The sequence below is a fragment of the Nannobrachium achirus genome, assembly GCF_963921795.1.
Source record: "Nannobrachium achirus genome assembly, chromosome: 19".
Lineage (NCBI taxonomy): Eukaryota > Metazoa > Chordata > Actinopteri > Myctophiformes > Myctophidae > Nannobrachium > Nannobrachium achirus.
In genome coordinates this window covers 172,311-198,269 of record NC_137826.1, presented here as the reverse complement: position 1 = coordinate 198,269, position 25,959 = coordinate 172,311, and the positions used below count along the sequence as shown (strand labels likewise).

The 25,959-nt window shown below is 40.3% G+C and overlaps 1 protein-coding gene across 1 annotated transcript in view; it reads left to right on the top strand.

Annotated features, from left to right (window-relative positions):
- Nucleotides 1–23,369, top strand: part of mks1 (MKS transition zone complex subunit 1) — a gene marked incomplete at its 3' end in the record, with an annotated part of 29,716 nt that extends 6,347 nt beyond the window's left edge. Inside the window, exons 6-18 of the mRNA XM_080749063.1 lie at nt 1,055–1,183; nt 4,521–4,625; nt 5,232–5,340; nt 6,460–6,516; nt 7,220–7,262; nt 7,517–7,579; nt 8,665–8,735; nt 9,686–9,755; nt 17,255–17,362; nt 18,929–19,059; nt 19,611–19,693; nt 21,810–21,907; nt 23,266–23,369. Coding sequence (XP_080605189.1) covers nt 1,055–1,183; nt 4,521–4,625; nt 5,232–5,340; nt 6,460–6,516; nt 7,220–7,262; nt 7,517–7,579; nt 8,665–8,735; nt 9,686–9,755; nt 17,255–17,362; nt 18,929–19,059; nt 19,611–19,693; nt 21,810–21,907; nt 23,266–23,369 — 1,171 coding nt within the window. The remainder of the gene's footprint in view (nt 1–1,054; nt 1,184–4,520; nt 4,626–5,231; nt 5,341–6,459; nt 6,517–7,219; nt 7,263–7,516; nt 7,580–8,664; nt 8,736–9,685; nt 9,756–17,254; nt 17,363–18,928; nt 19,060–19,610; nt 19,694–21,809; nt 21,908–23,265) is intronic.
- Between the last annotated feature and the right edge of the window lie 2,590 nt (nt 23,370–25,959).

Sequence of the window (25,959 nt, the reverse complement as noted above, 5' to 3'; positions counted from 1 at the left end):
CGGATTTTCTTTTTCTACGAAAGCCAAAGGTGTAAGCAATCAAATAGTTTTGGAATTTTGTTTCTAGCTGCTACAGAGGCTGAGTAATACGTTTTCCAGAAAAACAGTGGGTCGTTTTCAAATCGGACTTAAGCTGGTTGCACACTGCTGCGTTTTTCGTTGCGAAATGCGTTTTTCAGGGCAAGGAGAGAGAGAGATGGAGAGAGCAAGGGACCGAGTGGTGCGCGAAACGGGCGGCAGTGTGCAAACGTGACTGACATAATGTGAGGTTGATTTTTTTATTTGCGTGCTCCGAAATTCACTCCGATATTCGGCCCGAAAAACGCAGCAGTGTGCAACCACCTTTAGGCCTAACTAAGTATAATATGTTAGTTCCATTGAACCAAGCCAGAACACAATCGATTGGTTCTTAAAATTCACCCATCATACCACTTAACAGACATTCTGCTGCGGTGTTAAGTGGTCAGATGGGTGGTCCCGGGCTATAACCGGTTGAGATTTTCAAACGGGCCCTGATCCAGAAAAGTTTGCCATTTTGGCAACCACTGCCTTACTCTACTGAAGAGCTGTGTTCTGAGGATGGGATGAGACCAAGGTCTCCGTTAGGGCTGTCACCATTATGACATTTTACCTGACCATTAATTGTCACACAAATAATTGCGACTAACTATTTAATTGTGTTTTTTGTCGCTGAACACCAGAGCATATGAATGAAAATTACATTTCTGTTTGGCTTTGAAGTTGCACTGGATAGATAGATAACCTAAATATACAAAGGAATATTTAATAACTTTATTCGTTATACATTTATAGTGGAAATAGCCGATCGCGATGCGATGCATTGTGAGCTTGTAGATCTGCTATTTCCACTACTGTTTGAAAGTGTTTGAAACTATATGAACATTTCTCAACGTGGAAAACGATTATGACGATTTTGACAAAATAATTGCGATTACCTCAAATAATTGCGATTAGACAATTATGTGATAACTGTGATAGGCCTACTGTCCGTTTGTTCATCCCGGTGGTGTGCTTTGCTGCGTGCTCCATGCAGGGATTCCAGCGTCCCCAAGTCCAAGATGATCAACTGGGAGCCGACGGAGGAGTTTGTGAAGAGGAGCCATGTTGTGAGCAGTGCCATGCAAACCATGCACATCATGGCGGACCTGAGTCCCCCCGGAAAGTAAGGCTGCCAAATGAATATTCAAATTTCGAATATTCTTCGAATATGGAAATAATATGTACATTCGAATATGAAAGTAATTTATTTATTTATTTTTTTGAGGCTAGTGAAAGTTATGGGTATGGTGAGTGTGATATGAAATGTAAGCTTACCATAATCACAGTAATGTGTGTGTGTGTTTTTTACAACTTGATAAGTACTTTTTGGTATTGTCCCTGTAAATAATAATAATAATAATATAATAATAATATTATTAAAAATAAATATTAATGTTCGAATACATTCGATATTCGGGTCAAAAGACCAATATTCGAATTTCATTTCTTAGGAATATTGGCAGCTCTACTGGAAAGTCAGTAAGACTATGTTAACATTTTGACACATACAGTTGTGCGGTGGCGTAGTTGGTAGCGCTGTCGCCTCACAGCTAGAAGATCCTGGGTTCGATTCCCTGGGTTGATACCCTTACAAAAACATGCAGTAATCCTGGTCTCTATAATGCCTCCCCCTGGCCAGCCGGGGCGCCTGATGGAGGGGAAAGGAACTGGTTGGAATAACGTGTTCCTTCCACGCGCTACGTCCATCCCGGGGAAATCCCCCCTGTCAGGTGAAAAGAAACAACTTGGACTACTCATGCATTGAAGGAAGCATGAGGTCAGTCCGTTGTCTCCCCAGGCGCGGCAGAGGGAGAGCAGAGCCCAGGATTACATAGGCAATGGACGAGTACCGGGAGCTCCGCCCCCACCTTTCCCTCCACGTTACTGCTTTGAAGTCCGACATTCCTCACTCAGTCATTCAACAACACTGTCAGCACGATGGAGGAGAATGTCACACACAGACACACTGCATGTCGCGTTTTGGACCCAGAGCCTCGAAATCTCTTCCAAATCCGTCAACAAGACCTGGCATGAAATTAGAAAAATATGTAGGCCTATTAAAACAAAGCAGCAGAGAATACAGAAGTTCTCTGCTGGATTCAGAGCCGTTTTACACTGACTCGGAAAGATTTAAATATGAATACACTGTATTGGCTAAATGGCTCATGACTATAACATCAACACCTTATTTGTTATGTTAAATAGCTACTGATTATCCCCCTTGGGATAATAAAGATATCTCTCTATCTATATATCTATTAAGTGGCCTGCCTAACATAAACCATAAGCATACTACCATCATCATTATCAGCACAGACTTTATTTGTTTAGATCGATTCATGCCATTATAATGATTAGTGTTATTGACCTGGGCGGAATATGAGTTACTTTCATCAAGTCATATGAACTGAGAAAATATGTGTAGGCTACTCATTTATACCAACACAAACATTCTATGTGTTTATATGAAGAAGCACCAAGGAATAGGCTACTTCATCTGATATAAAGCAACTTATCACTGACTGGACTGGACAGTTGTGTACATAAGGTAAGAAAGACAACAAATAAATATACCTACCAGTGAATTTGACGCGGCGTGTTAATGTATTTATTTGATCTGTGATGATGGTGTTTAAACAGCCTATAGCGACGAATGAGGTAGGCAGTATCCTACTCTGTCTATTTCTCTTATTTCACAACAACCAGAATAAACTGCATCAAATGTAGGCTAGGCCTACATGTTTCTTATCATGTCGATTGCTTATAAATGATATCTCTGGCATTAAAACGTCTCGATTCCGAAAAGTTTTAGCCGCAGCGAGTCGCAAATACAGCCAAGGGTGTCGTCGCACCAAATTCTGGGCCCTGGGTACAAGGATTCACTGCGGGCCCACATGAATGTTCTTCATCTGGGGATTTCAAAAATAGCAGATATACAAGCTCGCAGCGCGGCACTCTCGAGTTTATATAATCTGCTATTTTTCAATAGCTAACGTATAAAATAATTAAGGCCCTTCCACCTTGGGCCTTAGTAACTCAGTCCCTCTCCCCCCTCTTGTGACGCACCTGCACGCATCCTGTTGCATGTCAGAAAAAATACACTTCGCGTTGTTCATTCATCATTAGGCTACTTTATCAGCAGCTATTTTACATAACAAATAAGGTGTTGTAGTCATGGTCAATGGCCTTTTAGCCAACACAGTGTATTCATATTTAAATCGGCTTTTTTATATAAAAAACGGCGATCTGTGGTCCAACAGACAGGGGCTTCCTCCCTTTTTTTCCCCAAATATTCCTCTGCGGTTTTGTTCCATAGTTTTGTTCCATTAGCCGTGTAGGCTACTACACCTTCCTCCAACGCATGCCAGGAAGAGATTTCGAAGCTCTGGGTCCAACCTTATTATTATAGCTCTATGGGTCCAACACTGAATTAGTATTTAATGTGTAAAATGTGTGTACAATCCGCCGTATTTCCCATTGAAGTGAATGTAGCCAATAGCGGCGCGCTGTGATAGTGGCGGAGGCAGCTTTTGGAGGGGGCGGAGCCGGTACTCGTCCATTGGCACTGGGTGAAAATGGGTTGCAAAATCGTGGGATAAAAAATTATTAGTAAAAAAAAAATCACACCCGTGTGAACTGAGCGGTGGTTTACCCCCCCCCCCCCCCCCCCCCCCCCCCCTGTGTGTGTGTGTGTGTGTGTGTGTGTGTGTGCGTGCGTGTGTGTGTGTGTGCCTGGCCTGGCCTGAAAACAGCGCCCCTCCCTTAACATGTGTGGTCATAAAAGGTACTACACCACAGGCTTGAGGCTACATACAGACAGACCCACCCACCCACATACATACAAACATACCTACACAGTACACACACGGCCACGCTATGGAGACGGTGTGACCACCGCTCAAAAAAGACTAGGGATGGGACGGTAAGTGATATTATCGTTTATCGTGATGAAAAAACACTCACGATCGTGGAGATTTAATTAATTGTGATATTGTCCTCCTTCATGCACTGGGATCAATTCACCTTTTATTTGCTGAGCTGCATATCCGGTACCACTTAAACCCTGTATAATTGGTAAAAGCTACTTATAATATTTGATGCAGTCTTTTTTCCACTCTCTACCAACTCTCTTTGCCAAATAAATTGCAGATCTACAAGCTCACAACATCTGCTATTTTTTTTGCAAATGTTCCGCCCCAGGATAATGGATGTTGGGGATGTTTTGATTATAGGGATAATATCGTAAATCGCGATTTCTTTGGCCACAATAATCAGGATATGAAATCTTCATATCGTCCCATACCTAGTTAAGACATGTTTACAAACATCACCTACTGAGATGTAGAGTAGTAGATTTCTATGATTATATGAATCTGATCTCAAATCTAGCAGAATTAAAAAGTTGTGATTAGATGCTGGGGTTCAGTGCTGGCTCTGATGATGTGCATGTGTTTTGTCAGACTGGGCCAGAAGGACAGTGAGTGTTTGCTGGTAACCATAAGAGCAGATGGAAACGGAGTGGTCATCATCAAACCAGACTTCAATAAAGACAAAGATCCCTACCGGCAAGTCAACAACTCTTCGCACTTCTTCAAGATTTACAAATGCTGTGACACAAGACTAGAGATGTTTGGGATATTTTAATATCGTGATATGGGCTAAGTTTTGTCTTTTCCTGCTTTTCATCACTTAAAGGAGTAGTTCAACCCAAAATGACTTATTTTCTATTGATTACTCACGCTATGGAGACTTGAGTTCAATAATACTTTTTTGTATTTTTTACATTTATTGTAATCAAATTGTTGTATTGGGAATACGACAAAAAAGCTAAAAATATTATTGAATTCAAGTCTTCATGGCGTGAGTAATCAATAGAAAATATAAGTCATTTTGGGGGTGAACTACTCCTTTAAGCCCTATTTCATACTTTCAAAAACATTAAAAAATAACCCATCTTTCTACTTACTGGAGATAACTCATGCAAGCTTGTAGCCAAGGAGTGTAGTTGCTCTCTGTACCAGTACCAATGATGGAGCAGGAATGGCTATCAGTAGTTAGCATTAGGGATGGGACGATAAGCGATATTATGGTTTATCATGATATTTAGGCATAATCTGAGTTCCCAGAAATGTTGTCATGAATGCATTGTATTGCCTGACTCTGTGGTGTAGGATTGAGACGGAGGGGGAGAAGAAAGAGGTCTGGCGCCTCACTGTGGAGAACGTGTCAACGGCCATGAACGTAGAGGAGAAGCAGAGGGAACATCACATTTACAAAGACGTGAGTGCTCTGGCTTCCCCTTTCAATCCCTGTTTCTCAAAGCTATCGCCAAAGAACCGAAGCCAAACAACAGAGTCAATCAGGAAGAATGGTTGAAATGGTTGAACCAAGTTCTGTCAGCTAAGACAGGGATGCTGACAGAACCCTCGCTAAAAACCCCAGGTTTTTAGCGACAATTCCCCCTCCTGGCCCCCAAACCGTGGAATAAACTCCCTGTCACACTTAGAACTACAGACTCACTCCCTGGCTTCTGCCGTGGCCCGAAGACTCACCTCTTCAGACTCCACCTAGGCCCATAGCCAGGGACGTGCTGGCCATTGGGAAAAGCGGGACAACTCCCGAACGGCCGGTTCGTTCCTGGACGGTCCAGGCCGGCCATTAGGAAAAAATGTAAAATGAAATGTCGGCCTTCGTTTCATTTTGGGGGCTGGGCGGCCAACAAAGTAAATCGTCACTGTCGGGCAGAAACCTCGTATCTCCAAGTTTCAAATTTGTACATTTTTTTCGCAAAGCAAAGCCCTGCTTCATACAAGGCCGTTGCACAAAAGTAGTGAAAACAGCAGATCTACAAGCACACAACGCCTCGCGGTGCGAGGCGTTGTGTGCTTGTAGATCGGCTGTTTTCACTAGCTTAAATCATTTTTAAAATGATAAATACAAAACAAACGGTTTTGGACATACAAGGTTTCCACCCGACAACGACGAAATATAACTCATGTAATTGGCCCACTGGCTTGTCACTTGTCATGATCTGTAATGGCAAATCTTTGAGTAGCAGCAGATGAGGGCCTCTCCAACTCTTTTTCCCGGGCCGAATCAGGGGCCCAGCACGTCCCTGCCCATAGCACTACCGTAGTACTCGCCTACCCTCAATGACCATACATGAAAGATAGCATTTTTAGTTTTTTTTTACTGATTAGGTGTTTAGTCTACCTACACTATTTTTCTAGATTGATATGATTGATATTGCATTTGATGTATTGATGTTGATGTATTGATGTATTACCTGCTTAATGTAAGTTGCTCTAGTCTGGATAAGAGCGTCTGCTAAGGGCCTAAATTGTAAATAGTTTCGTAGGCATCACTGACCCTTTAACACATGTTTTTCCCTGTTCACAGCTGTATGTGCGGCACAAAGAATATCTCAACAGCCTCGTTGGACAGGAGTTTGAAATGGTAAAGTTGTTTCATAATCAACCTTTGTGGTGTTTTTATGTAATGTACCACACATACACTACCTCATACACAAACAAATGACATTTTTAAACATCGTCACAATGATAAGTGGTGCTGATCATTACACTATCATTCCCCTTTAACGCTGGCATCCATTATTGGCATGACATGTCATTATAGGTGAAAATGTTCAGAAATGTTCAGATCTTTTTCAACCCTTGCAGATCTAGATTAAAAACAATGCAAAATCTTTAAAAACGGTTAGAAGAAAAGCAGCTTCGTAGTATTCAGCTGTCCACATATGCTGACAAAGGTCAAGCCTAACTACTGTATGCAGATCCATCTAAATCTCACACTGGACTTCAAGCAACTCTGACTTCAGAAGGATGACATTTCTCTATTATAAATCCTTGTTTTGAGTGGTCTCGTGTAATATTGTAAAATTAGGACATATGGATTTTTTTAATATTCATGAGCTGTATGCCATTAAAATGGCCAAAATTCAAACAAAAAAGGTTTTCAATATTTCACTGCATGTGCAATGGATCTAGAATATATGAAAGTGTCAAATTTTTGAATTATATTACAGACGAAAATTTACTTTTACACAATAGTCTATTTTTTTTAGATGCATCTGTATATAAATTATTATTATCATTATTATTATTTTGCTTTGTGATGAAGTATTTTGTTTTCCTTGTAGCCTCCTCCTGGTGTTCTACGTCTGCTGGTGAATGGAGAGATAGGTGAGTTGTGGAATAATATATATTTTTTAATGTTTTTGTTGTTTTATTCGTTTTTTGGACCAACCGACGGACCACAGACATCGATTAATTCTAACCCACCTGATCATCATTAGTGTGGGACACATATACACATATTACGGGCTTGTAGTTTTTGGTTAAGAGCGTGCATTTGTAATAAAAGACTTGTGCATTATACATTATAACATTTATGCTGTTTACATTTACTCTATGCATCTCTTTCTCTCTCTTCCCAGTCTCAGCCAAGGGCTTTGAATATGACAACTTATATATCCATTTCTTCATGGAGTTACCCAACAGTAAGGAATGGAATGTTTGTTAAGCCATTTAGACCTAGAATTATTTAATGCTTTAACTTTTGAAAAATAGCAGATATACAAGCTCACAGTGCGGCACTGAGTGCCACGCTGCGAGCTTGTAGATCTGCTATTTTTTGAAAAATCTTGATTTTCTTTTTTTCAAGTCTTTGAATTATCTTTTTAACTCATTTAGTGCTCCTGAAATTAACGGATTAAAATGTCCAGCGTGCCTCCCGCAGGCTGCATCCACGACCGTTGTCTTATTTTGAAGGCCAGAAGTCCATAGCGTAAACACTTCCGGTTTGACGTCATCACGTCCTTCACCGGAATTGCTCGTCATCAACATACTGTTGTGTAATGGCGGATCGGTGCTTTTCAACATGTGTTATATAAGCGAGAATCTACTGCCATCCTCCCTTTGAAAGTGTTGTTTTGAGATAATGGACATTAAAGATGAGATTCCCCGTCTGCCTCAATGTTATGGGATTACTATTTTGTGCTCGTGGATCCGTGATGATGATGAATCGGCGAGGGCGATCGTGTCAGGACCTTCCGCGCACCAACAGGTAATAGAGTACCGCCGTTACAGTAATAGAGTACTTTTCACGAGTATACTCGGGATCGGCAGCATGTGCTACTCGAGTATTTTTCACGAGTATTCTCGGGATCGGCGCTAATTGAGTTAAAAGCAAACATTTGTAACTCAAATATTTGCTTCTGGGGGGTCCCTGGAACAACATATTTTGAGATGGGGGTCCATGGCCAAATACACGTAATTGTTGGGGTCCTTGTCATGAAAAAGTTTGAGAACCACTGATTTAGAAGAAGGATTTAGAAGACACTTATAGAATCGGGTCAAAAACATTCAAAGACTTGCACAAAATGTAATGTTCACATTTTTCAAAAATAGCAGATATACAAGCTCGCAGCGCGGCACAGCGCTGTGAGCTTATATATCTGCATATTTTTTTTTTTTATAGTTAAAGCATAACATAAAATTGTTAGAGCAGTTCAAATCTCTGCGTTTTGACAATGCCATGTTGTGTGCAGTCCACTGACATGTATGAACCTCTGCACTGCTTCAGATTGGTCCAGCTTGCCGTTCCAGGCCCTCTCGGGCGTCACACAGACCTGTCGCACCAAGTGCTCCGGCAAAGTACGTAGAAGATACCTAGATGATCAGATAATAGCCTATCTACAAGATTGCTTGTAGATAGGCTTTTTTCTCCCTCTTCTGTTGGTCATTCGAGAACATGTATAGGGTGTAGGGATGGGACGATAGGCGATATTATCGTTTATCGTGATAAAAAACACTCACAATAATCGTATCGTGGAGATTTAATTTATCGTGATATCGTCCTCCATCATGCACTGGGATCAATTCACCTTTTATTTGCCGAGCTGCATATCCGATACCACTCTGGTAGAAGGTACTTTACATATACATATATACACACTCGATACAGTCTTTTTTTTTCACTCTCTATCAAATGTCTTTGCCAAAAAATAGCCGATCGGCTATTTTTTTGCAAATTTTCGGCCCCGGGATAATGGATTTTTATTATCGTGATAATATCGTAAATCGCGATTTCTTTTGTCACAATAATCGTGATATGAAATAATCATATCATCCCATCCCTATTAGGGTGAACGCCTCGTTTCCACTGAGTTCTGTCTTCTGTGTGTACTGAAATCGCTAAGTCAGTTTAGTCAATTGACTCCAATGGGAACCTCCACAATCTCCGAGGTGCTTGCGAAACCCCTCCTTCCGTTTTATTCACCCATACGGAATTAGCCGTATGGCTTCTTCAGGCATATCTCCGATATGCCTGAAGAAGGTCGTTGACCGAAACGTTGCATTATTATTAAATAAAAAGGAGTGTTTTGGCTAAGTGTAAGATGGCGTGCTACTGGTGCTACTGGTGCATGATTGAAACTCTAATGACTATCTAAAATATTAGCCCTTGTTGTAAAAAAAACAAAGTTGTCCTTTAAACACTAGAGGGAATATTTTGTATATTAAATGGAATTACTGACGGACATCACAGAATTCAGTGGAAACTAGGCGTTACGTGACTGACGTTCGTTTGCTGTGTGTTCCTACAGGATGACATCGCCCACTTCAGTTTCCCCTTCACTTTTGAGGCGTTCCACAGAAAAGAAAATGAAAGTGAAGGTCAGTTCATAATGTTTTTGCTGATATAAGTGGTTTATTACACTGGTTCTCGACGCAGGGTCCGCGGAACCTCCAGCAAAGGCTGGGCTCAAATGTTTTTCAGTTATTCTAAATGCAGGTAGTGTCCCGCGAGAGTCTCTTGTCCCGGTGTTTTCACCCAGGTGGACGGGTTTTGCAGTTAGCTTTAGGCAAAATGTCTTTGAGGTTAGGGTTAGGCATAGCACAGCTCACGGCCACAGAAGATAGTTCTTTGCAATAGGCCTTGAATACCATTACGTGGTGCTCATTATAATAATAATATAGAGAAACAAGCTATATATAAACCCTTCGATAGCTCAGCTGGTAGAGCAGAGGACTGTAGATAAATAATAGGTCGTTGGTTCAATTCCGGCTCAAAGGAGGCCTTGTTTTAAACACAATATTGTGAAAGAACAATGACCCATGAAAGAGATGGCAAATGGTGATATAAATTGGCTTTCGGTTATTCCAAACTCAGTGGCACATATTACATAGCTCACACAAGATAGTGCATCACAGCAGGCCTTGAATCTTTAATGAGTCTGCCATCATGTGGTGCTGCTCAGTAAAACAAATATAGAGCAAGGAGTTACACATGAGCCCTTCGATAGCTCAGCTGGTAGAGCGGAGGACTGTAGTTGAGTAACAGACTGGTTCAATTCCGGCTCGAAGGAGGACATGTTTTAAGCATGTTATTGTGAAAGAGCAATCAAATTGTGACATGTTTCCTTTCGGGTATTCTCACTGCTGACACATTGCTAATGGCAAGACAGACATGACACAACATTTCTGCAGGGCCTTGAATTGTCCAAGTCTGCCATCATGTGGTAGTGTTCAGTAATAACAGTGTTTCTGCCCTTCCATAGCTCAGCTGGCAGAGCAGAGGACTGTAGCTGAATAACAGACATCCTTCGGTCGATGGTTTGGTTCAGATTTTAAGCCCAACATTGTAAAAGAACAGTTACCTCTAAAATATGTAGCAAATGGTGAGCTACTTTTGCTTTCTGGTATTCCAAATAGCTCATGGCCACACAATGTAGTTCACAGCTTAAGGCCTTGACTCTCAAATGATTCTGCCACCATGTGGTGCTCAATAAAAAATGTAGAGCAACTAACTCCTTGTTTTAAAGGAGTCATCCAGACCAAAACACATATAGAGTTAAATCTGCCTTTTATCATACCCCTTCATACTTGCTTTAGTTGATTTTTTTCATAGCTGCCCCTGTTGCTAGATTTTGGCTGCCCCTGTTGCTAGATTTCACGGGCTCTCTAATAACTAACACAGTGGATTGTCCTTAGGCTAGTGCGGTTATTTCTTTAGCTTCAAAGTTAGTATTTTTTTATTGGATTGTGTTTACACAACGTCTTGAGACCAACCACACCGCTGTTTTGACCTCAGAGGTACCCTTACTTGTCAAACAGACCCCTCCCTCCCCTCCCTTTCTAGCCTCTCCTCTCCCTGCTCTGGTGCAGAGCAGAAGCCGTTTGACAAGTAAGTGTGCCTGTGAGGTCAAAACAGCGGTTTGGTTGGTCTCAGGACGTTGTGTAAACACAATCCAATAAAAAATACTAACTTTGAAGCCAAAGAAATAACCGCACTAGCCTAAGGACAATCCACTGTGTTAGTTATGAGAGAGCCCGTGAAATCTAGCAACAGGGGCAGCCGAAATCTAGCAACAGGGGCAGTTATGAAAAAAATCAACTAAAGCAGGTATGAAGGGGTATGATAAAAGGCAGATTTAACTCTATATGTGTTTTGGTCTGGATGACTCCTTTAAGCATGGTATTGTAAAAGACCAATGACCTTTGAAATTGTTATTTCACAAGAACAAAGAACGTCACAAGCCATTGTGACAGCTCTTTCAGTTATTCTCACTGCTGGCACATAGCCAACGGCAAGGCCTTGCATTTTCCACGTCCGCCATCACGTTGTGCTCAGTAGTAGACAATCTCTACTTGCTGCTTGTTTCACCCCTTCGATAGCTCAGCTGGTAGAGCGGAGGACTGTAGAGCGGAGGACTGTAGTTGAATGTTGGACATCCTTAGGTCGCTGGTTCAATTCCGGCTCGAAGGAGGACCTGTTTTAAAGGACAACTTTAGTTTTTTCCAACAAGGGTTCATATTTTAGATTGTAATTAGAGAAAATAAAAGATGAGCGTTAAAATGTTTTCATTTACTGCTTTCTACTGTTTTAGCGATTTTAGTATTTAGATTTCAGTGGGTGGGGTCATGCGTACAAGTGGCTAAATTATGTCTTTTTAGACACAACAAGCCGGCCAAATTTCTTTGTTACTATTTACACCAGCTCCCATAAGTCACATCTGCTCATGAAAGATTGTGTTGCATCTTGGGGAATGGGCTTATTGTGGCTTATTGTGTCTAAGAATACATATTTAGCATGCAAATCAAAATCGTTAAAATAACTAAAACACTAGAAATGAGTAAATGAAAACATTTTAACACTCATATTTATTTTTCTCTGATGACTATCTAAAATATGAACCCTTGTTGTAAAAAAACAAAGTTGTCCTTTAAACATGATAATTGACATAAGGTCAAGTATCATTACATATCATTTTGCTTGCATTATAAGTCACTAGAGTCATTGGGTGCTAAGTATAGTAATAACATTCCTGAATGTATGGGCAGAAATGTTTTGTGTTCTTCTATAGATTTAATGTTATCTTTTAGTATTATCGTCGTTGTCGGATGGAAAACCGTTTGTTTTTATCATGATTTTTTTTTTAACTAAACTAGTGAAAACAGCCGATCTACAAGCACACAACGCCTCGCACCGCGAGGCGTTGTGTGCTTGTAGATCTGCTGTTTTCACTACTTTTGCAACAGCCTTGTATGGTGAAGCAGGGCTTTACTCGGCGAACAAAATTATACATTTGAAACTTGGAGATACAAGGTTTCTGCACGACAGTGACGTTATGATACTTTATGTTATGATTGTGTTATGAGGACCTATGAGTGCTTATAACTGATTATAAAGTGGTATAAGCCGATTACAATTCTTTTATACTTGACCTTATATTCATTCATTATAAAATGCTTTATAAATGAATATAGTTATAAAGCATTATGATTATTTGTGAGTTGTTATAACTATACAGTGTTATGAGTAGATTATAATGCATTATAAGTATGTTTATAAAGCATTATAGACATGAGATGCATAGCAAGTGTCACCAGAATTTGTCTTGGTGAGGTTGGTGCATCACAGTGAATAACGGCAATATAAAATGTATATTTAAAGTAAACAAAAATATAGATTACAATATGAAGATAAGAGGTTTCTGCCCGACAGCAAAGATGTACATTTTGCATTGGACTTGTTTCTGTCAGTGGTGTAAAGTAACTAAGTACTTTTACTTAAAGGAGGACTTCACCATTTTTCAACCTGTCTTCATATAATAGGTCCTCACTAATGTTCATGATAAAATAGCACAATTCTTTTCTACTCAGTCTGGGTCTCATAGGAGTGCTTGTGGGCGGGTCAAATCCATCCACCAGTGACATCATCGTTTGACAGATTTATTTTTTTAAACAATATTTTTGAAAAGTATATAGACTAGATCAATTTTCAGAAAATCAGAACCCTGAAGGCATTTTGCGAATATTTATTATATACAACTGTTCTAGGGGTATTAAGGCATGCTGAATCCAAATTTGCTGTATATAATGCTCAAACATGTTCCTAAATGGCTCAAAATTGAGAAATCCAACATGGCGGCCACTGCAAGGCTGAAATCTATTTAAGTGCAAATCTTTTTGACTAAACAAGGTAGAAACTTGAACTAAATGTGTTTTTCTAGGTTAGCCTACATGGGGAATTTGAAATTATATCCGGATTTTAGCTCAAATATGAATAATTGGCTTGAAACTCATACATGTATAGCAGAAACGGTTCGTTATTGATGCATAATTCATCAAACAGAAACAAAAGCAGGATGAACCATTTTATTCATCAAAACTTGATTTAGATTTTTCTATCATCATATTTCTATCATCGTATATGCAAATTATATACGTATAGTCCTTAATATGAAGGTAGGCTACATTAATTTAGCCTATTTGCAGTCATCAATATTTCGAGCAGATGTCATAGGTATCTTGCAGCTGCATGCATCCAATTCCACTTTTCCTGAATAGAATAGAATGGATTATAATATAATATAATATAATATAATATAATATAATATAATATAATATAATATAATATAATATAATATAATAGTATTTTACCATATCAATAAAAGTAAATGTACATGGGAATACGTCTTACTGTAATCCTTACTGTGGCAGCTTATTCAGTCTTCCTCAGTGTTCCAGCAAGTTTTGAGTTTTTTTTGCATTTGCATGCTTCCATACATGCCATATGACTCTTTCTGGATAGAATAGAAGAGAAGGGGATACAATGTTTATAGCCAGCACAAGTACCGGTACATCAGGGTAGGGTTCATCAATCTGTCAACATCTAAGAGTCTAGAGTATGCAGTCTAGTAGGCTAGTATCTCTAAAATTACCAAATCCTATTAGTACAATCTATTATTCATATATACCTGCAGCTGCAGTTTTGGCTGAGGCACTCCTTTGTACACCCACATGAAGTGAACTCCCTGCAGGCTTTGGGCATAGGTGGCAGAGAGAGTAGCTGTGGCACTAACTGGCCTTCCTTAATCATCCATCCCATTTCCTCCACTGGAGGAAGATTGGGGTGTGGCAGATGAGCTTGATTCCATATAGTTGCTTGATAGTGTGCAGAATGTGCACGCATGATTTGATGGAACCTCACAGCATCTGTGGTTGGTGGCAGAGTATCTTGGGGACGACCTTTGCAGAATAACTTTACTTGTGCTTTGTTGCATGAATCAACATCAGGCACACCATAGATCTTACAAATGAATGTTTCTGATGATGTCACGATATCTTCTGTGAAAGTCCCTTTGTGCTGACCACGAGGAAGCTGATGCACGACCGATACACGATACAAGCTGATACCCGACTGATCCTTCACTGTATCCATGCACCGATGGAAACAGTAGTCGTGTCAGCACGTGACACAGACATGCTTCTACTACTGCTTGCTCACTTTGACAAAATCAGATGTACCTATGTCTACATGAAAGCTGGGACATCAAAGGACCCAATGTTTTTACCAGTGCATGAAATTCACAGGATACTGTCTGAGGATCAACTGGACACACTCCTTGCCTTCTATGCCCTTACTGAATGTGACAGTGTGTCTCAGTTCAGCGGCCACGGAAAGAAGACAGCCTGGCAGGTGTTCGAACAACATCACACTGATCTTGCTGGCCTTGGGAAGGGCCCTTTCACAGAATCATCATCATCAGAAACATTCATTTTTAGATCTATGGTGTGCCTGACGTTGATTCATGCAACAAAGCACGAGTAAAGCTATTCTGCAAAGGTCATCCCCAAGAGACTGCCACCAACCACAGATACTGTGAGGTTCCATATCATGCGTGCACACTATCAAGCAACTATATGGAATCAAGCTCACCTGCCACGGCTATTCTCTCTGCCACCTATGCCCAAAGCCTGCAGGGAGTTCACTTATGTGGGTGTACAAAGGAGTGCCTCAGCCAATGCTGCAGCTGCAGGTATGTATGTATAATAGATTGTACTAATGGGATTTGGTAATTTTAGAGAATCCTAGCCTACTAGACTGCATACTCTACAGACTCTTAGATGTTGACAGATTGATAAACCCTACCCTGATGTACTTGTGCTGGCTATAAACATTGTATCCCCTTCTCTTCTATTCTATCCAGAAAGAGTCATATGGTATGTATGGAAGCATGCAACTGCAAAAAAACTCAAAACTTGCCGGAAGACTGTGAATAAGCTGCTACAGTAAGGATTACAGTAAGACGTATTCCCATATGTACATTTACTTTTATTGATATGGTAAAATACTATTATATTATATTATATTACAATCCATTCTATTCTATTCAGGAAAAGTGGAATTGGATGCATGCAGCTGCAAGATACCTATGACATCTGCTCAAAATATTGATGACTGCAAATAGGCTAAATTAATGTAGCCTACCTTCAAATTAAGGACTATATATAATTTGCATATATGACTTGTTGATAGTAAAATCTAAATCAAGAGTTTTGATGAATGAAACCATTCATCCTGCTTTTGTTTCTGTTTGATGAATTATGCATCAATAACGAACCGTTTCTGCTATACATGTATGAGTTTCAAGCCAATTATTCATATTTGAGCTAAAATGTGGGGCGGCTGTAGCTCAGTAGGTAGAGTGGGTTGGCCAATGATCCGTGGGTCGGAGGTTCAAATCCCAGCTCCTCCTGTCAACATGTCGAAGTGTCCTTGGGCAAGACACTGAACCCCACATTGCCTCCAATGAGTTGGTTGGTGCAAGCTTGCCACCATTGGTGTGTGAATGTGGGAAGTGAGGACGCTGGCGTCGAATGTTCGCCGCTTCACTTCCCAATGTATGAATGAATGAAACATTGTAAAGCGCTTTGAGCACTTGGAAAAGCGCTATAAAAATGCGATTCATTATTATTATAAAATCCGGATATAATTTCAAATTCCCCATGTAGGCTAACCTAGAAAACACATTTAGTTTAAGTTTCTACCTTGTTTAGTCAAAAAGATTTGCACTTAAATAGATTTCAGCCTTGCAGTGGCCGCCATGTTGGATTTCTCAATTTTGAGCCATTTAGGAACATGTTTGAGCATTATATACAGCAAATTTGGATTCAGCATGCCTTAATACCCCTAGAACAGTTGTATATAATAAATATTCGCAAAATGCCTTCAGGACTTTATACAAGCACATTCTCAGAAATTCTGCCTAGTCTAATATATTTGGATTTGGATTAACCCGAAAACAATGGCTTCCACTTTAACATTGCAACATTGCCCCAAAACATGATTATCAGGTATTATGATTATACTAGGAGGAAGATTTATTCCCAAAAAGTGTACAGAAAGTGTTAAAATTAGGTTTTTATGTGGCCACACCCACCAGTTCATTAAGTATGCCTGGTTGTCATGGTAGGTGGTGACCCAGCTGAAGTTAGCCCGCAGTGTTGGGTGAATGGTAAAAGGGGAAGGGATGATTATATGATGTCACGCTATCTGTGTTTTTGGATCGGCACTTTTGACCCATAAGGTGGCAGCCTCGAGGAAGAAACCCAAAATACAGAGGGAATACATAATTGCTCATAACAACCACACCAGGGGGTCTAATTAATACTGTCAACCTCCTAGACACATGAAAACCAGAAAAAGTACAAAACTATGGCACCACCTCTTTAACGGTTCATTTGGTTCCATTCGTACACTCTCCGCGTTGTGGGGTCCTTGAGATTAAAATGTTTCAGACGCAATGCGGTATTTGTGTACAGTATATGTATTTGTGTAGCATGTACAGTATATATTTGAACTGATACAATGTCCTGGTGTTCCACAGAGTGTCTTCCTCAGTGGCCCGTGTTGTATTTCAAGGTTCTTTCTGTGGACTCCTGGCAGCGCTGTCGCTTGGAGGGCTACGGATACCTGGTCTTCCCTGAAACCCCCGGTACTTAAAGGAGTAGTTCAGCCCCAAAATGACTTTTTTTTCCTAATGATTAGTCATGCCATGGAGACTAGAGTTCAATAATATTTTTTGGTTTTTGTCACATTCCTAAGACAAAAATTTGATTCGAGTAAATTTACCCCCATTGATTCCGGATGGGGACCCGTTTCGAAACGGGTCCCCATCCGGAACGAATGGGGGTACATCTATTGTTATCACATTTTTGTCTTAGGAATGTGACAAAAACCAAAAAGTATTATTGAACTCTAGTCTCCATGGCATGACTAATCAATAGAAAAAAAGTCATTTTGGGGGTGAACTACTCCTTTAACACACACATCATCAGTGTTGGGCATTATTACACAAGCCCCTTTTCGACTGCAGCTTTAGCACCACACAAGTAAAAAAAAGTACCCCTATCGGTAAGAAACAATTTTACCCCTTTAACTGTGATTATAATACAATATACATTTGTATTACAACTATCCTAATTATAATACACTATAATGGATTATAATTGTGATTATAATGCACTATAAAGTATTAACAGTTCTGCTGCCGTTGACAATCCTCACCGTCATTGAAAGGGTTAAAATCATGGTGCCGTTGACGGTGAGGAATGTCAATCTTACTGTATTTACAGTAAAGGTATAATTACTTACAGTACGTCGCTCCGGTCCCGCCCGCATCGGTAATGTCCGCGATTTGTTTACAACGCACGTCGGGCGTGCACGCGAAGTGAACGTCCTCCATAGTAAATCCATTGAGAGGCCCATAAAGAGACTTCATTTACTCAAAAAGAGACATTTTGATACAAAGGGTGGTCTGCATACTGTAAAGCAGTCGGAAGATACACGCACATCCCAGTGACTGCGACGGGTGCTGGATCCAAAAAAGTAAACTGAAGAAGAGGAGAATGAATCTGCACACTGTCTCTCAGCTCACAAAATTTTATTAACAAAGCGGGCAAAAAAACACAACGTTTCGGCCTATCTGGCCTTCATCAGGTGCATACTGTACACAATACACTCGGCTGGGCGCAGCCATGTTTCTCTTCTGGACCCACACTGTCATGTGACTAGATGACATAATAGCTGCCGTCAAGTGATAATCCAAAAAAACAAAAACAACTCCGTTCCGGCCCTTCAACATAATAGCGGTGGCCTACGGAGAAAGCGGTGCGGCACCAAGGCACCAAGCATCCCTTGAGATTAAAAGGCAGTAGATGTGTTAATGTATTACTATGATAATTATAATACACTAAAATAGATTATAATAGTGGTTATAACACAATATAATCTATTATCATGAATTACAACTATATCCTGGAGGTATACAGTAAATGAAAAGTCAGTGAGTGATCAGTCATTATGAAGTGTTTGGCCTTGTTTGGCCTAGCTCAGACCTACTCTGGTACAACTTTCACACCATTCTACCCAGGTCCTTGTAGTGGAAAACCTGGCACAAGTGGGTGGTGTGGAGTGGTGTGGTGTTGGGCCATGTCAGTGGAAAAGGGGCTTTAGGAGAGTAATACTTACTTATTTTTTTCTATATGTGTGTGTGCCTCAGGCAACCACACGGTGACGTGCCAGACATGGAGGCCTATAGGAGGGACGGTGTCGGAGCTGAGACGCTTCTTCATCGGAGGCTCTCCTGAGCTGGAAGACCACAGCTACGTCAGAGTGCCTGGTACCTTCAAGGTAAGCTCACATCTAGGGACAGGACGATATGAACATTTCATATCATGATTATTGTGACCAAAGAAATAGCGATTTACGATATTATCGCGGTAATCAAAATATCCCCAACATCCATTATTCTGGGGTGGAACATTTGCCAAAAAATTGCAGATCTACAAGCTGACAACAGCACGGTTATGAGCTTATAGATCGAAATGTTTTTGCCAAAGAGATCTGGTAGAGAGTGGAAAAAAGACTGTATCAAGTACAGATATTATAAGTATGTTTTACCAATAGAGGGTTTAAATTGTACCGGATATGCAGCTCGGCAAATAAAAGTTGAATTGATCCCAGTGCATGACGGAGGACGATTTCACGATAAATTTAAATCTCCACGGAACGATTATCGTGAGTGTTTTTTTATCACGATACACGATAATATCGCTTATCATCCCATCCTTACTCACATCTCCAACCCAATTGAGGTTTTTGTTTTTAAGCTCATGTGTTGCGTGTGTGTGTGTGCGTGTGTGTGTGTGCGCGTGTGTGTGTGCGCGTGTGTGACTTTCCAGGGAGACAGGCTAAGTCGTTTTGGTTTTCGTACTCAAAGCACTGGAAGTGTGACATTTACCCTGCATTGTATCCAACATGCCAGGTGAGTGGTAGCCAACACACACAACGACGTCAGTTCTCAGTGTATGGTACGGTACGGTACGGTACAGGGACCCCCAGGTGTGCCTGAAGGGGTATCCTCAGCTAAATTACTCATGAGTTAGGAACCAAATGGAACCTTACGGGTCTGTAACTCTGAGAGTATACAAATGGAATTTGTACATATTGACACATTTTGAAGAGGAAGAAAATAATAATAACTAGAACTGCACTCTGTCTCCATAGACTTCCATGTAATTTATAGTGCACAGATCATGCACGCCCATGCACAGATCATGCACCATGTTTGTGCAGGCTGTTCACAGCTTTCAAACAAAAAAATGAGATTGGAAATCCGTTCAGGCATTCTTGAGAAAATAGCCATTATGTTTTACATGTTATGTAAGCAAAGATGGCTGCCCTGTATGAAAGATGGGGTTGTATGGGGGTGGAACATGCAAAATCGCGATTGAAATCATGTTTACTAGATTTAATGGGGTCCAAAAAATAAAATAAAATAAAAAAATGTAGAAGTAAAAGTCGATTAAAGTCGCTTGGCAGGGAAGTCCATAGTGAGATAGTTGATCTGAAAGTCGTTTGGCACTAAGTGAGTTAATGAAGACATTACCAAGAACGCTCTTATCTACCAAACTCTGCTGACATCACCAGGCAGGCATGCTGGTCCCTCATTGGCTGTTAATGAATCCCAGCCATTTAAATCACACCCGTGTGAACTGAGCGGTGGTCGTGGGGGGGGGGGGGGGGGGGGGGGGGGCCTGTGTGTGTGGGGTGTGTGTGTGTGTGTGTGTGTGTGTGTGTGTGTGTGTGTGTGTCTGGCCTGGCCTGAACAACAGCGCCCCTCCCTTAACGTGTGGTCAAAAAAGGTACTTCAGGCTACATACAGACACGCACACACACACGCACGCACGCATACACACACGGCCACGTATAGGAGACGGTGTAACCACCGCTCAAAAAGGCAGTCACCTACATACATACCTTACATACCTTATGACCCTCCTCGTGACCTGAGGTCCGCAGGCAAGGGGCTCCTAAAAGTCCGTACTGCGAACTATGTCACAAAGGGTGAGCGGGCCTTTGCCATACGAGCTCCCAAGCTCTGGAATTCGCTACCTGAGAACATTCGCCTTACTGATTCCCTTACTCTTTTTAAAACACTATTAAAACGTATTTGTTCCAGAAAGCATTCCTGTAAATAACCCTTTTGGTTTTCATGGCCTTTTTGCCTATGTTGTACATACCCAGCCGATTACAGTATTGCACGCAGTGATGTCATTACGTGCGCATCCCGCATCAAAAACTCATTCAAGTCGCCCAGGGACTCATTCATGTCATGGTCCTGGGGTCCAGGGGATGCGCCTCCATTGTAGTCCATGTTAAAATAATTTACTTCTACTTAAGTTGCTATATTAGTTTAGATAGTTGTATTCGTTTTTTAATGTATTGTGTAAGATAAACACTGTAAAGATTTATTATCAGTTAAACCTGGAACAGCTAAAAACTATTTTCACTAGTGGTTCTCAAAGTGGGGTCCTGGGTCCTTGAGGGAGTTCCAGGGGGTCCCCAGATAAATGATAGTTAGGAACCAAATAGAACTTTGTGGGTCTGTAACTCAGTGAACAAATGGAACCAAATGGACCTGTTCCATTTGTACTCTAGTATTTTAACATTTAATATAAATTGGGGTCCCAGTGATATAAATATAATTAAATGGGTGTCTGTAGCCTAGTGTATTTAGAAATCCTAGTTCTAAGTTCAAACATTAGCCAAATTGTAAAATAAATATAAGAAATAGGCAAACATTTTGAAAATAGCCGATCTACAAGCTCACAGCGCTCGAAAACATTGTATTTAGGACTCATAAAACTTTTCTGGGACCCATTTGAATGACCACCTGTGGATCCTGGGACCCATTACATTGAAAACCTAGTAACATCACACGCTCTGCTTATGCAAGTAATAAGAGTGAAATGGGACTAGTATCTCTACATTGTGGTATTGCTACTGTTAAGTAATGACAAATGACGTGTGTGTGTGTGTGTGTGTGTGTGTGTGTGCGTGTGTGCGTGCGTGCGTGCGTGCGTGCGCGCGTGCTGTAGGGCGTTTGTTGATGCCAGCACACTGAAGAGAAGGAAACAGACTGTCCTGGACCAGCTAGGAGGCTTCAGCCAACAAGGAGCTGTCTACAACATCATGGGTAAGGAAGGACCAGTGGTGGAGAGTGACTTAAGTATATTTACTCAAGTACTGCACACAAGTACAATCCCAGCTGTCAGTACAATCAGAGCCTTAGAAATGTCATTTTACCCTCATAGACTCCAATGCATTCTGTAAACTTCCGGTTTGCACTTTGTCACTAAGCAATAATAGTAGGACCTGGCCCCACGAAGTGAACGGCGTGACTCTCTCTGCATACAAGGCTCTGAGTACAATTACAATTAAAATGTAGGCATTTAGCAGATGCTCTTATTCCACAGCGATTTACAGTAACCAAGGACAACACAAGGTAATCCATGGAATGCATAGAAACAGTAATCTAGGATCATAAGTAGGGCTGTCACGATATGACATTTTACATGACGATTAATTGTCCCTCAAATCATTGGCGATTAACGATTTAATTGTGTTTTTGTTGTTGATAATTACATTTCTGTTTGGCTTTTAGGTTTTGAAGTTGTACGTGGTAGATATGACACATACGCCAAATATACAAAGAAATTACTGACCTATTTGACCAACTTACTACTTAAAAAATAACTTTGATAGTGGAAATAGCCGATCTACAAGCTTGTAGATCTGCTATTTCCACTATTTTGGAAATTTTTCAACATTCACGATTATGACGATTATGACAAAATAATTGCGATAATGTCAAATAATCACGATTAGACGATTATGTAATAATTGTGACAGCCCTAATCATAAGTAAACCAAGAACCTATCCTCAGTCTAACAGTAGAATATCAATGATCTGTACATTGAAACTATACCCACTATAGGATGTGAAAAGTCAATATTGGAACTGAAAGCTGTGATTGACCAAGCGGAAACCAGTATTGATTTAATACGTCTTAAGTCTGTAAGCCAATCTGGCCAATTTATTGACAATTTACAATTTAGGCATTTAGCAGACGCTCTTAATCCAGGGAGATTTACAATAAGCAAGGTAATACATCAATACGTAAGAATGTATTTGAGGGTAGGCGAGTGCTACGGTATGTGCTATGGGCTTATAGGTGAAGTCCGAAGAGATGAGTCTTCAGTCCACGGTGGAAGCTAGGGAGTGAGTCTGTAGTTCTAAGTGCGACAGGGAATTTAAATTTATTCCACAGTTTGGGGGCCAGGAAGGTAAATTGTCTAGCGAATTGTCTAGGCCGTCACAGTACTGTGTGTGTGTGTGTGTGTGTGTGTGTGTGTGTGTGTGTGTGTGTGTGTGTGTGTGTGTGTGTGTGTGTGTGTGTGTGTGTGTGTGTGTGTGTGTGTGTGTGTGTGTGTGTGTGTGTGTCCGTCCTTCTAAACTTAAAGTTGATGAATGCTTGCATGTTGTTCTCTCAGAGGCCTTTAACAGAGCCAGGAGCAGAATGCTGGAGGCCAGGGAGCGTCTGCCCAGTGACCTCATCAACACCACCTCCCAACTTCACACCTCTTCCACTGCCTAGAACACTGCTTCCCAAGCACTGTGTCGGGACCCTAGATTTGTGTTTCCTACATTTACTTTTATTATTTATCATTATTTCAAAACATTCCCCAAAAAAGATAAGCTTTTCATGAAAAAAATTAAAAAGAAGAATACAATGATTTTTCTAAGTAATTTCATTAAAGGTGGAGTGACATGGCCAAAACAGCTAATTAAAACTCATTTAATGCCAGCCTATCACCACTAGAGGGCGCCCAGTGACCAGAGAATAATGGAGATATGCTGGTAATGCATGCCCAAGCCCTGGAGCCATGACTTGCCAGAACACTTCCCTTTGAGCATGTACAGGAAGAGGATGAAGTTAGCTTGAAGTTAGCTATTGGCTACCAAGCATTTTAGATTTAGATTTTCGTCAACTTAGCCATGATTAAACCTTGCACACCTAATGCATGGGAGAAGAAACAGAGAAAATGAGCTCTAAAGATCCTGGATTGCATTGGAGTGGATGGTAAATATCAGCAAATATCGTCCTCTGTAAGCAGAGGACAAAAAAATGTTTTTTTGAATTTTTTATTTTATTTTATTTTTTTATTAACACTTATGTTGCAATGATTTTTTCTCTTCAATGTCTCGCGTTGCCATGGTTACCATAGACTTCCATGTAATTGTGCAAGTGTGTAAAAAGTGCACACCCATGCCTAGATGATGCACCACGTGTGTAGATGCTGTTCACAGCTTTCAAACAAAAAAATCCGCTTGGAAATCCGTTCAGGCATTCATGATTTATCAGCCATTATGTTTTCTACAGATGTAAACAAACATGGCTGCCATGTTTGAAAGAATGGGTTGGTATGGGGGTTAAACATGCAATTTCGCGATCGCGATCATGCCTAATACATTTCTGGAGGTCCAAAAATTTTTTTTGAAAAGAATTTTTTTGAAATTTTTTTTTTTTTTTTTTTCAAAAACGGCCCAAACTCGGGAAACTCGGGGTTGGCACAGCACTAGTACCAATACAAACTCGGGAAACTCGGGGTTGGCACCATATGTGTTAAAAAGCCGAACTAGTTCGGGATCGGCACTGTGGGATGCGATAATAAAGCTGAACTAGTTCGGGATTGGCACTCAATGAGTTAAGGCTATCAAATTAGCCAATTTTTTTAATGATGTCATGTACCCCCATGTTAAATGACCCAATCAAATTAATTTATTGTAGTTACTGTACTGAAAGTAGTACTTTCTGTACAGTAACTGAAATAAATTAATTTGATTGGGCTAATATGGGGGGAGGGGCGGAGTCGATTATCCATATCATTATCTTTTGAAACTGCCCCAAAAAAAGCTGTCCGAGGTGTGTTTCCGACTTTCTAAACCAACTTTAAAACTATCAGTTCTAGGGGTAAAAATGATATAGCATTCGCTATAAAATCAATGGTTAGACCGGTAAAAAAGTACATGTCTTCTTCAAAAAAGGTGTCAGAGATTAGTTACGAGGGTCAACACGCTTCTCCCCGTCTATGAGACGGTTTTGTCGGCCATACCCTGCTGTGTCTTCCCCTAAACCTGACTGGAGGCTAAATGAACTTCAATTAGGAACCAAATGTGACCCTACGGATCTGTAACTCCAAGAGTGTACAAATGGAACCAAGTGAAACCTTTACATGTCCATTTGGTTCCATTTGTACACTCCGAGTCATGGTCCGTGGTCTAAATGCATTCCAAATTGATAATTATTGGCCAAGAACTACACAATGTGCACTATAGCAGTGATTCTTAACATTTATTGCAAGGACCCCCATATTGATAGGATTCTCTATCTTCCGGACTATCATTACGATTTACACTGTAAAATCTTATTATAAAAAGAAAATCGTACAGTTTTATTTTTTACTTTTTTTCTTTTGTAATGTTTTAAAAGTTCAAATTTCAATGTAATATACATGTATATGTATTTATGTATGAATGTAGAGTATGTAGGAGCTCAATGTGGTAGCTAAATGGTATCCCTGGCTATATCACATGTATTCAAGATTGTGAATTGAATCTTTGTGTAAAAATGGATTTAATTAATGTACAAATAAAAACGTTTGGATATTTGGAATATTTGTTACGTTGTTTGTCTTACGTGACTTGGACAAAAGCTGATTCAAAAAACTTTTGAGTAGCCTAAAAGTTTTCAAATAGTTTTTGTTGTGTATAATAATTACATTATTTGTCTCTGAGATGAGATTTATAGTGGAAAGTATAATCTATCAGATGCAAATACTCAAATGTAATCAAAGAACAGTACAGTATTTGAGTAAATGTAATTACCTTCCAGCACTACTCATGATGCAGTGCTAGTTTTATGTTGTGTAATACAACTTGCTCTGCTCATGGATAGAAGGCTTTCATAACCACAGATGGCCAGTAGGGGTCTCTCTCTCCCCATCAGCATGGCAGTGGAGCGTCATTGTGTGTCACTTCAATCATACAGCAGCCAGTGGCTTGTATTACTCAAGTAAAAGTATCAATACTGCTGCTGCAATGTAGAACTACTTAAGTCAAAGAAATTAAATTTTTACTTGAGTAAAAGTACAAAAGTATTGGCATCAAATTGTACTTAAAGTAGA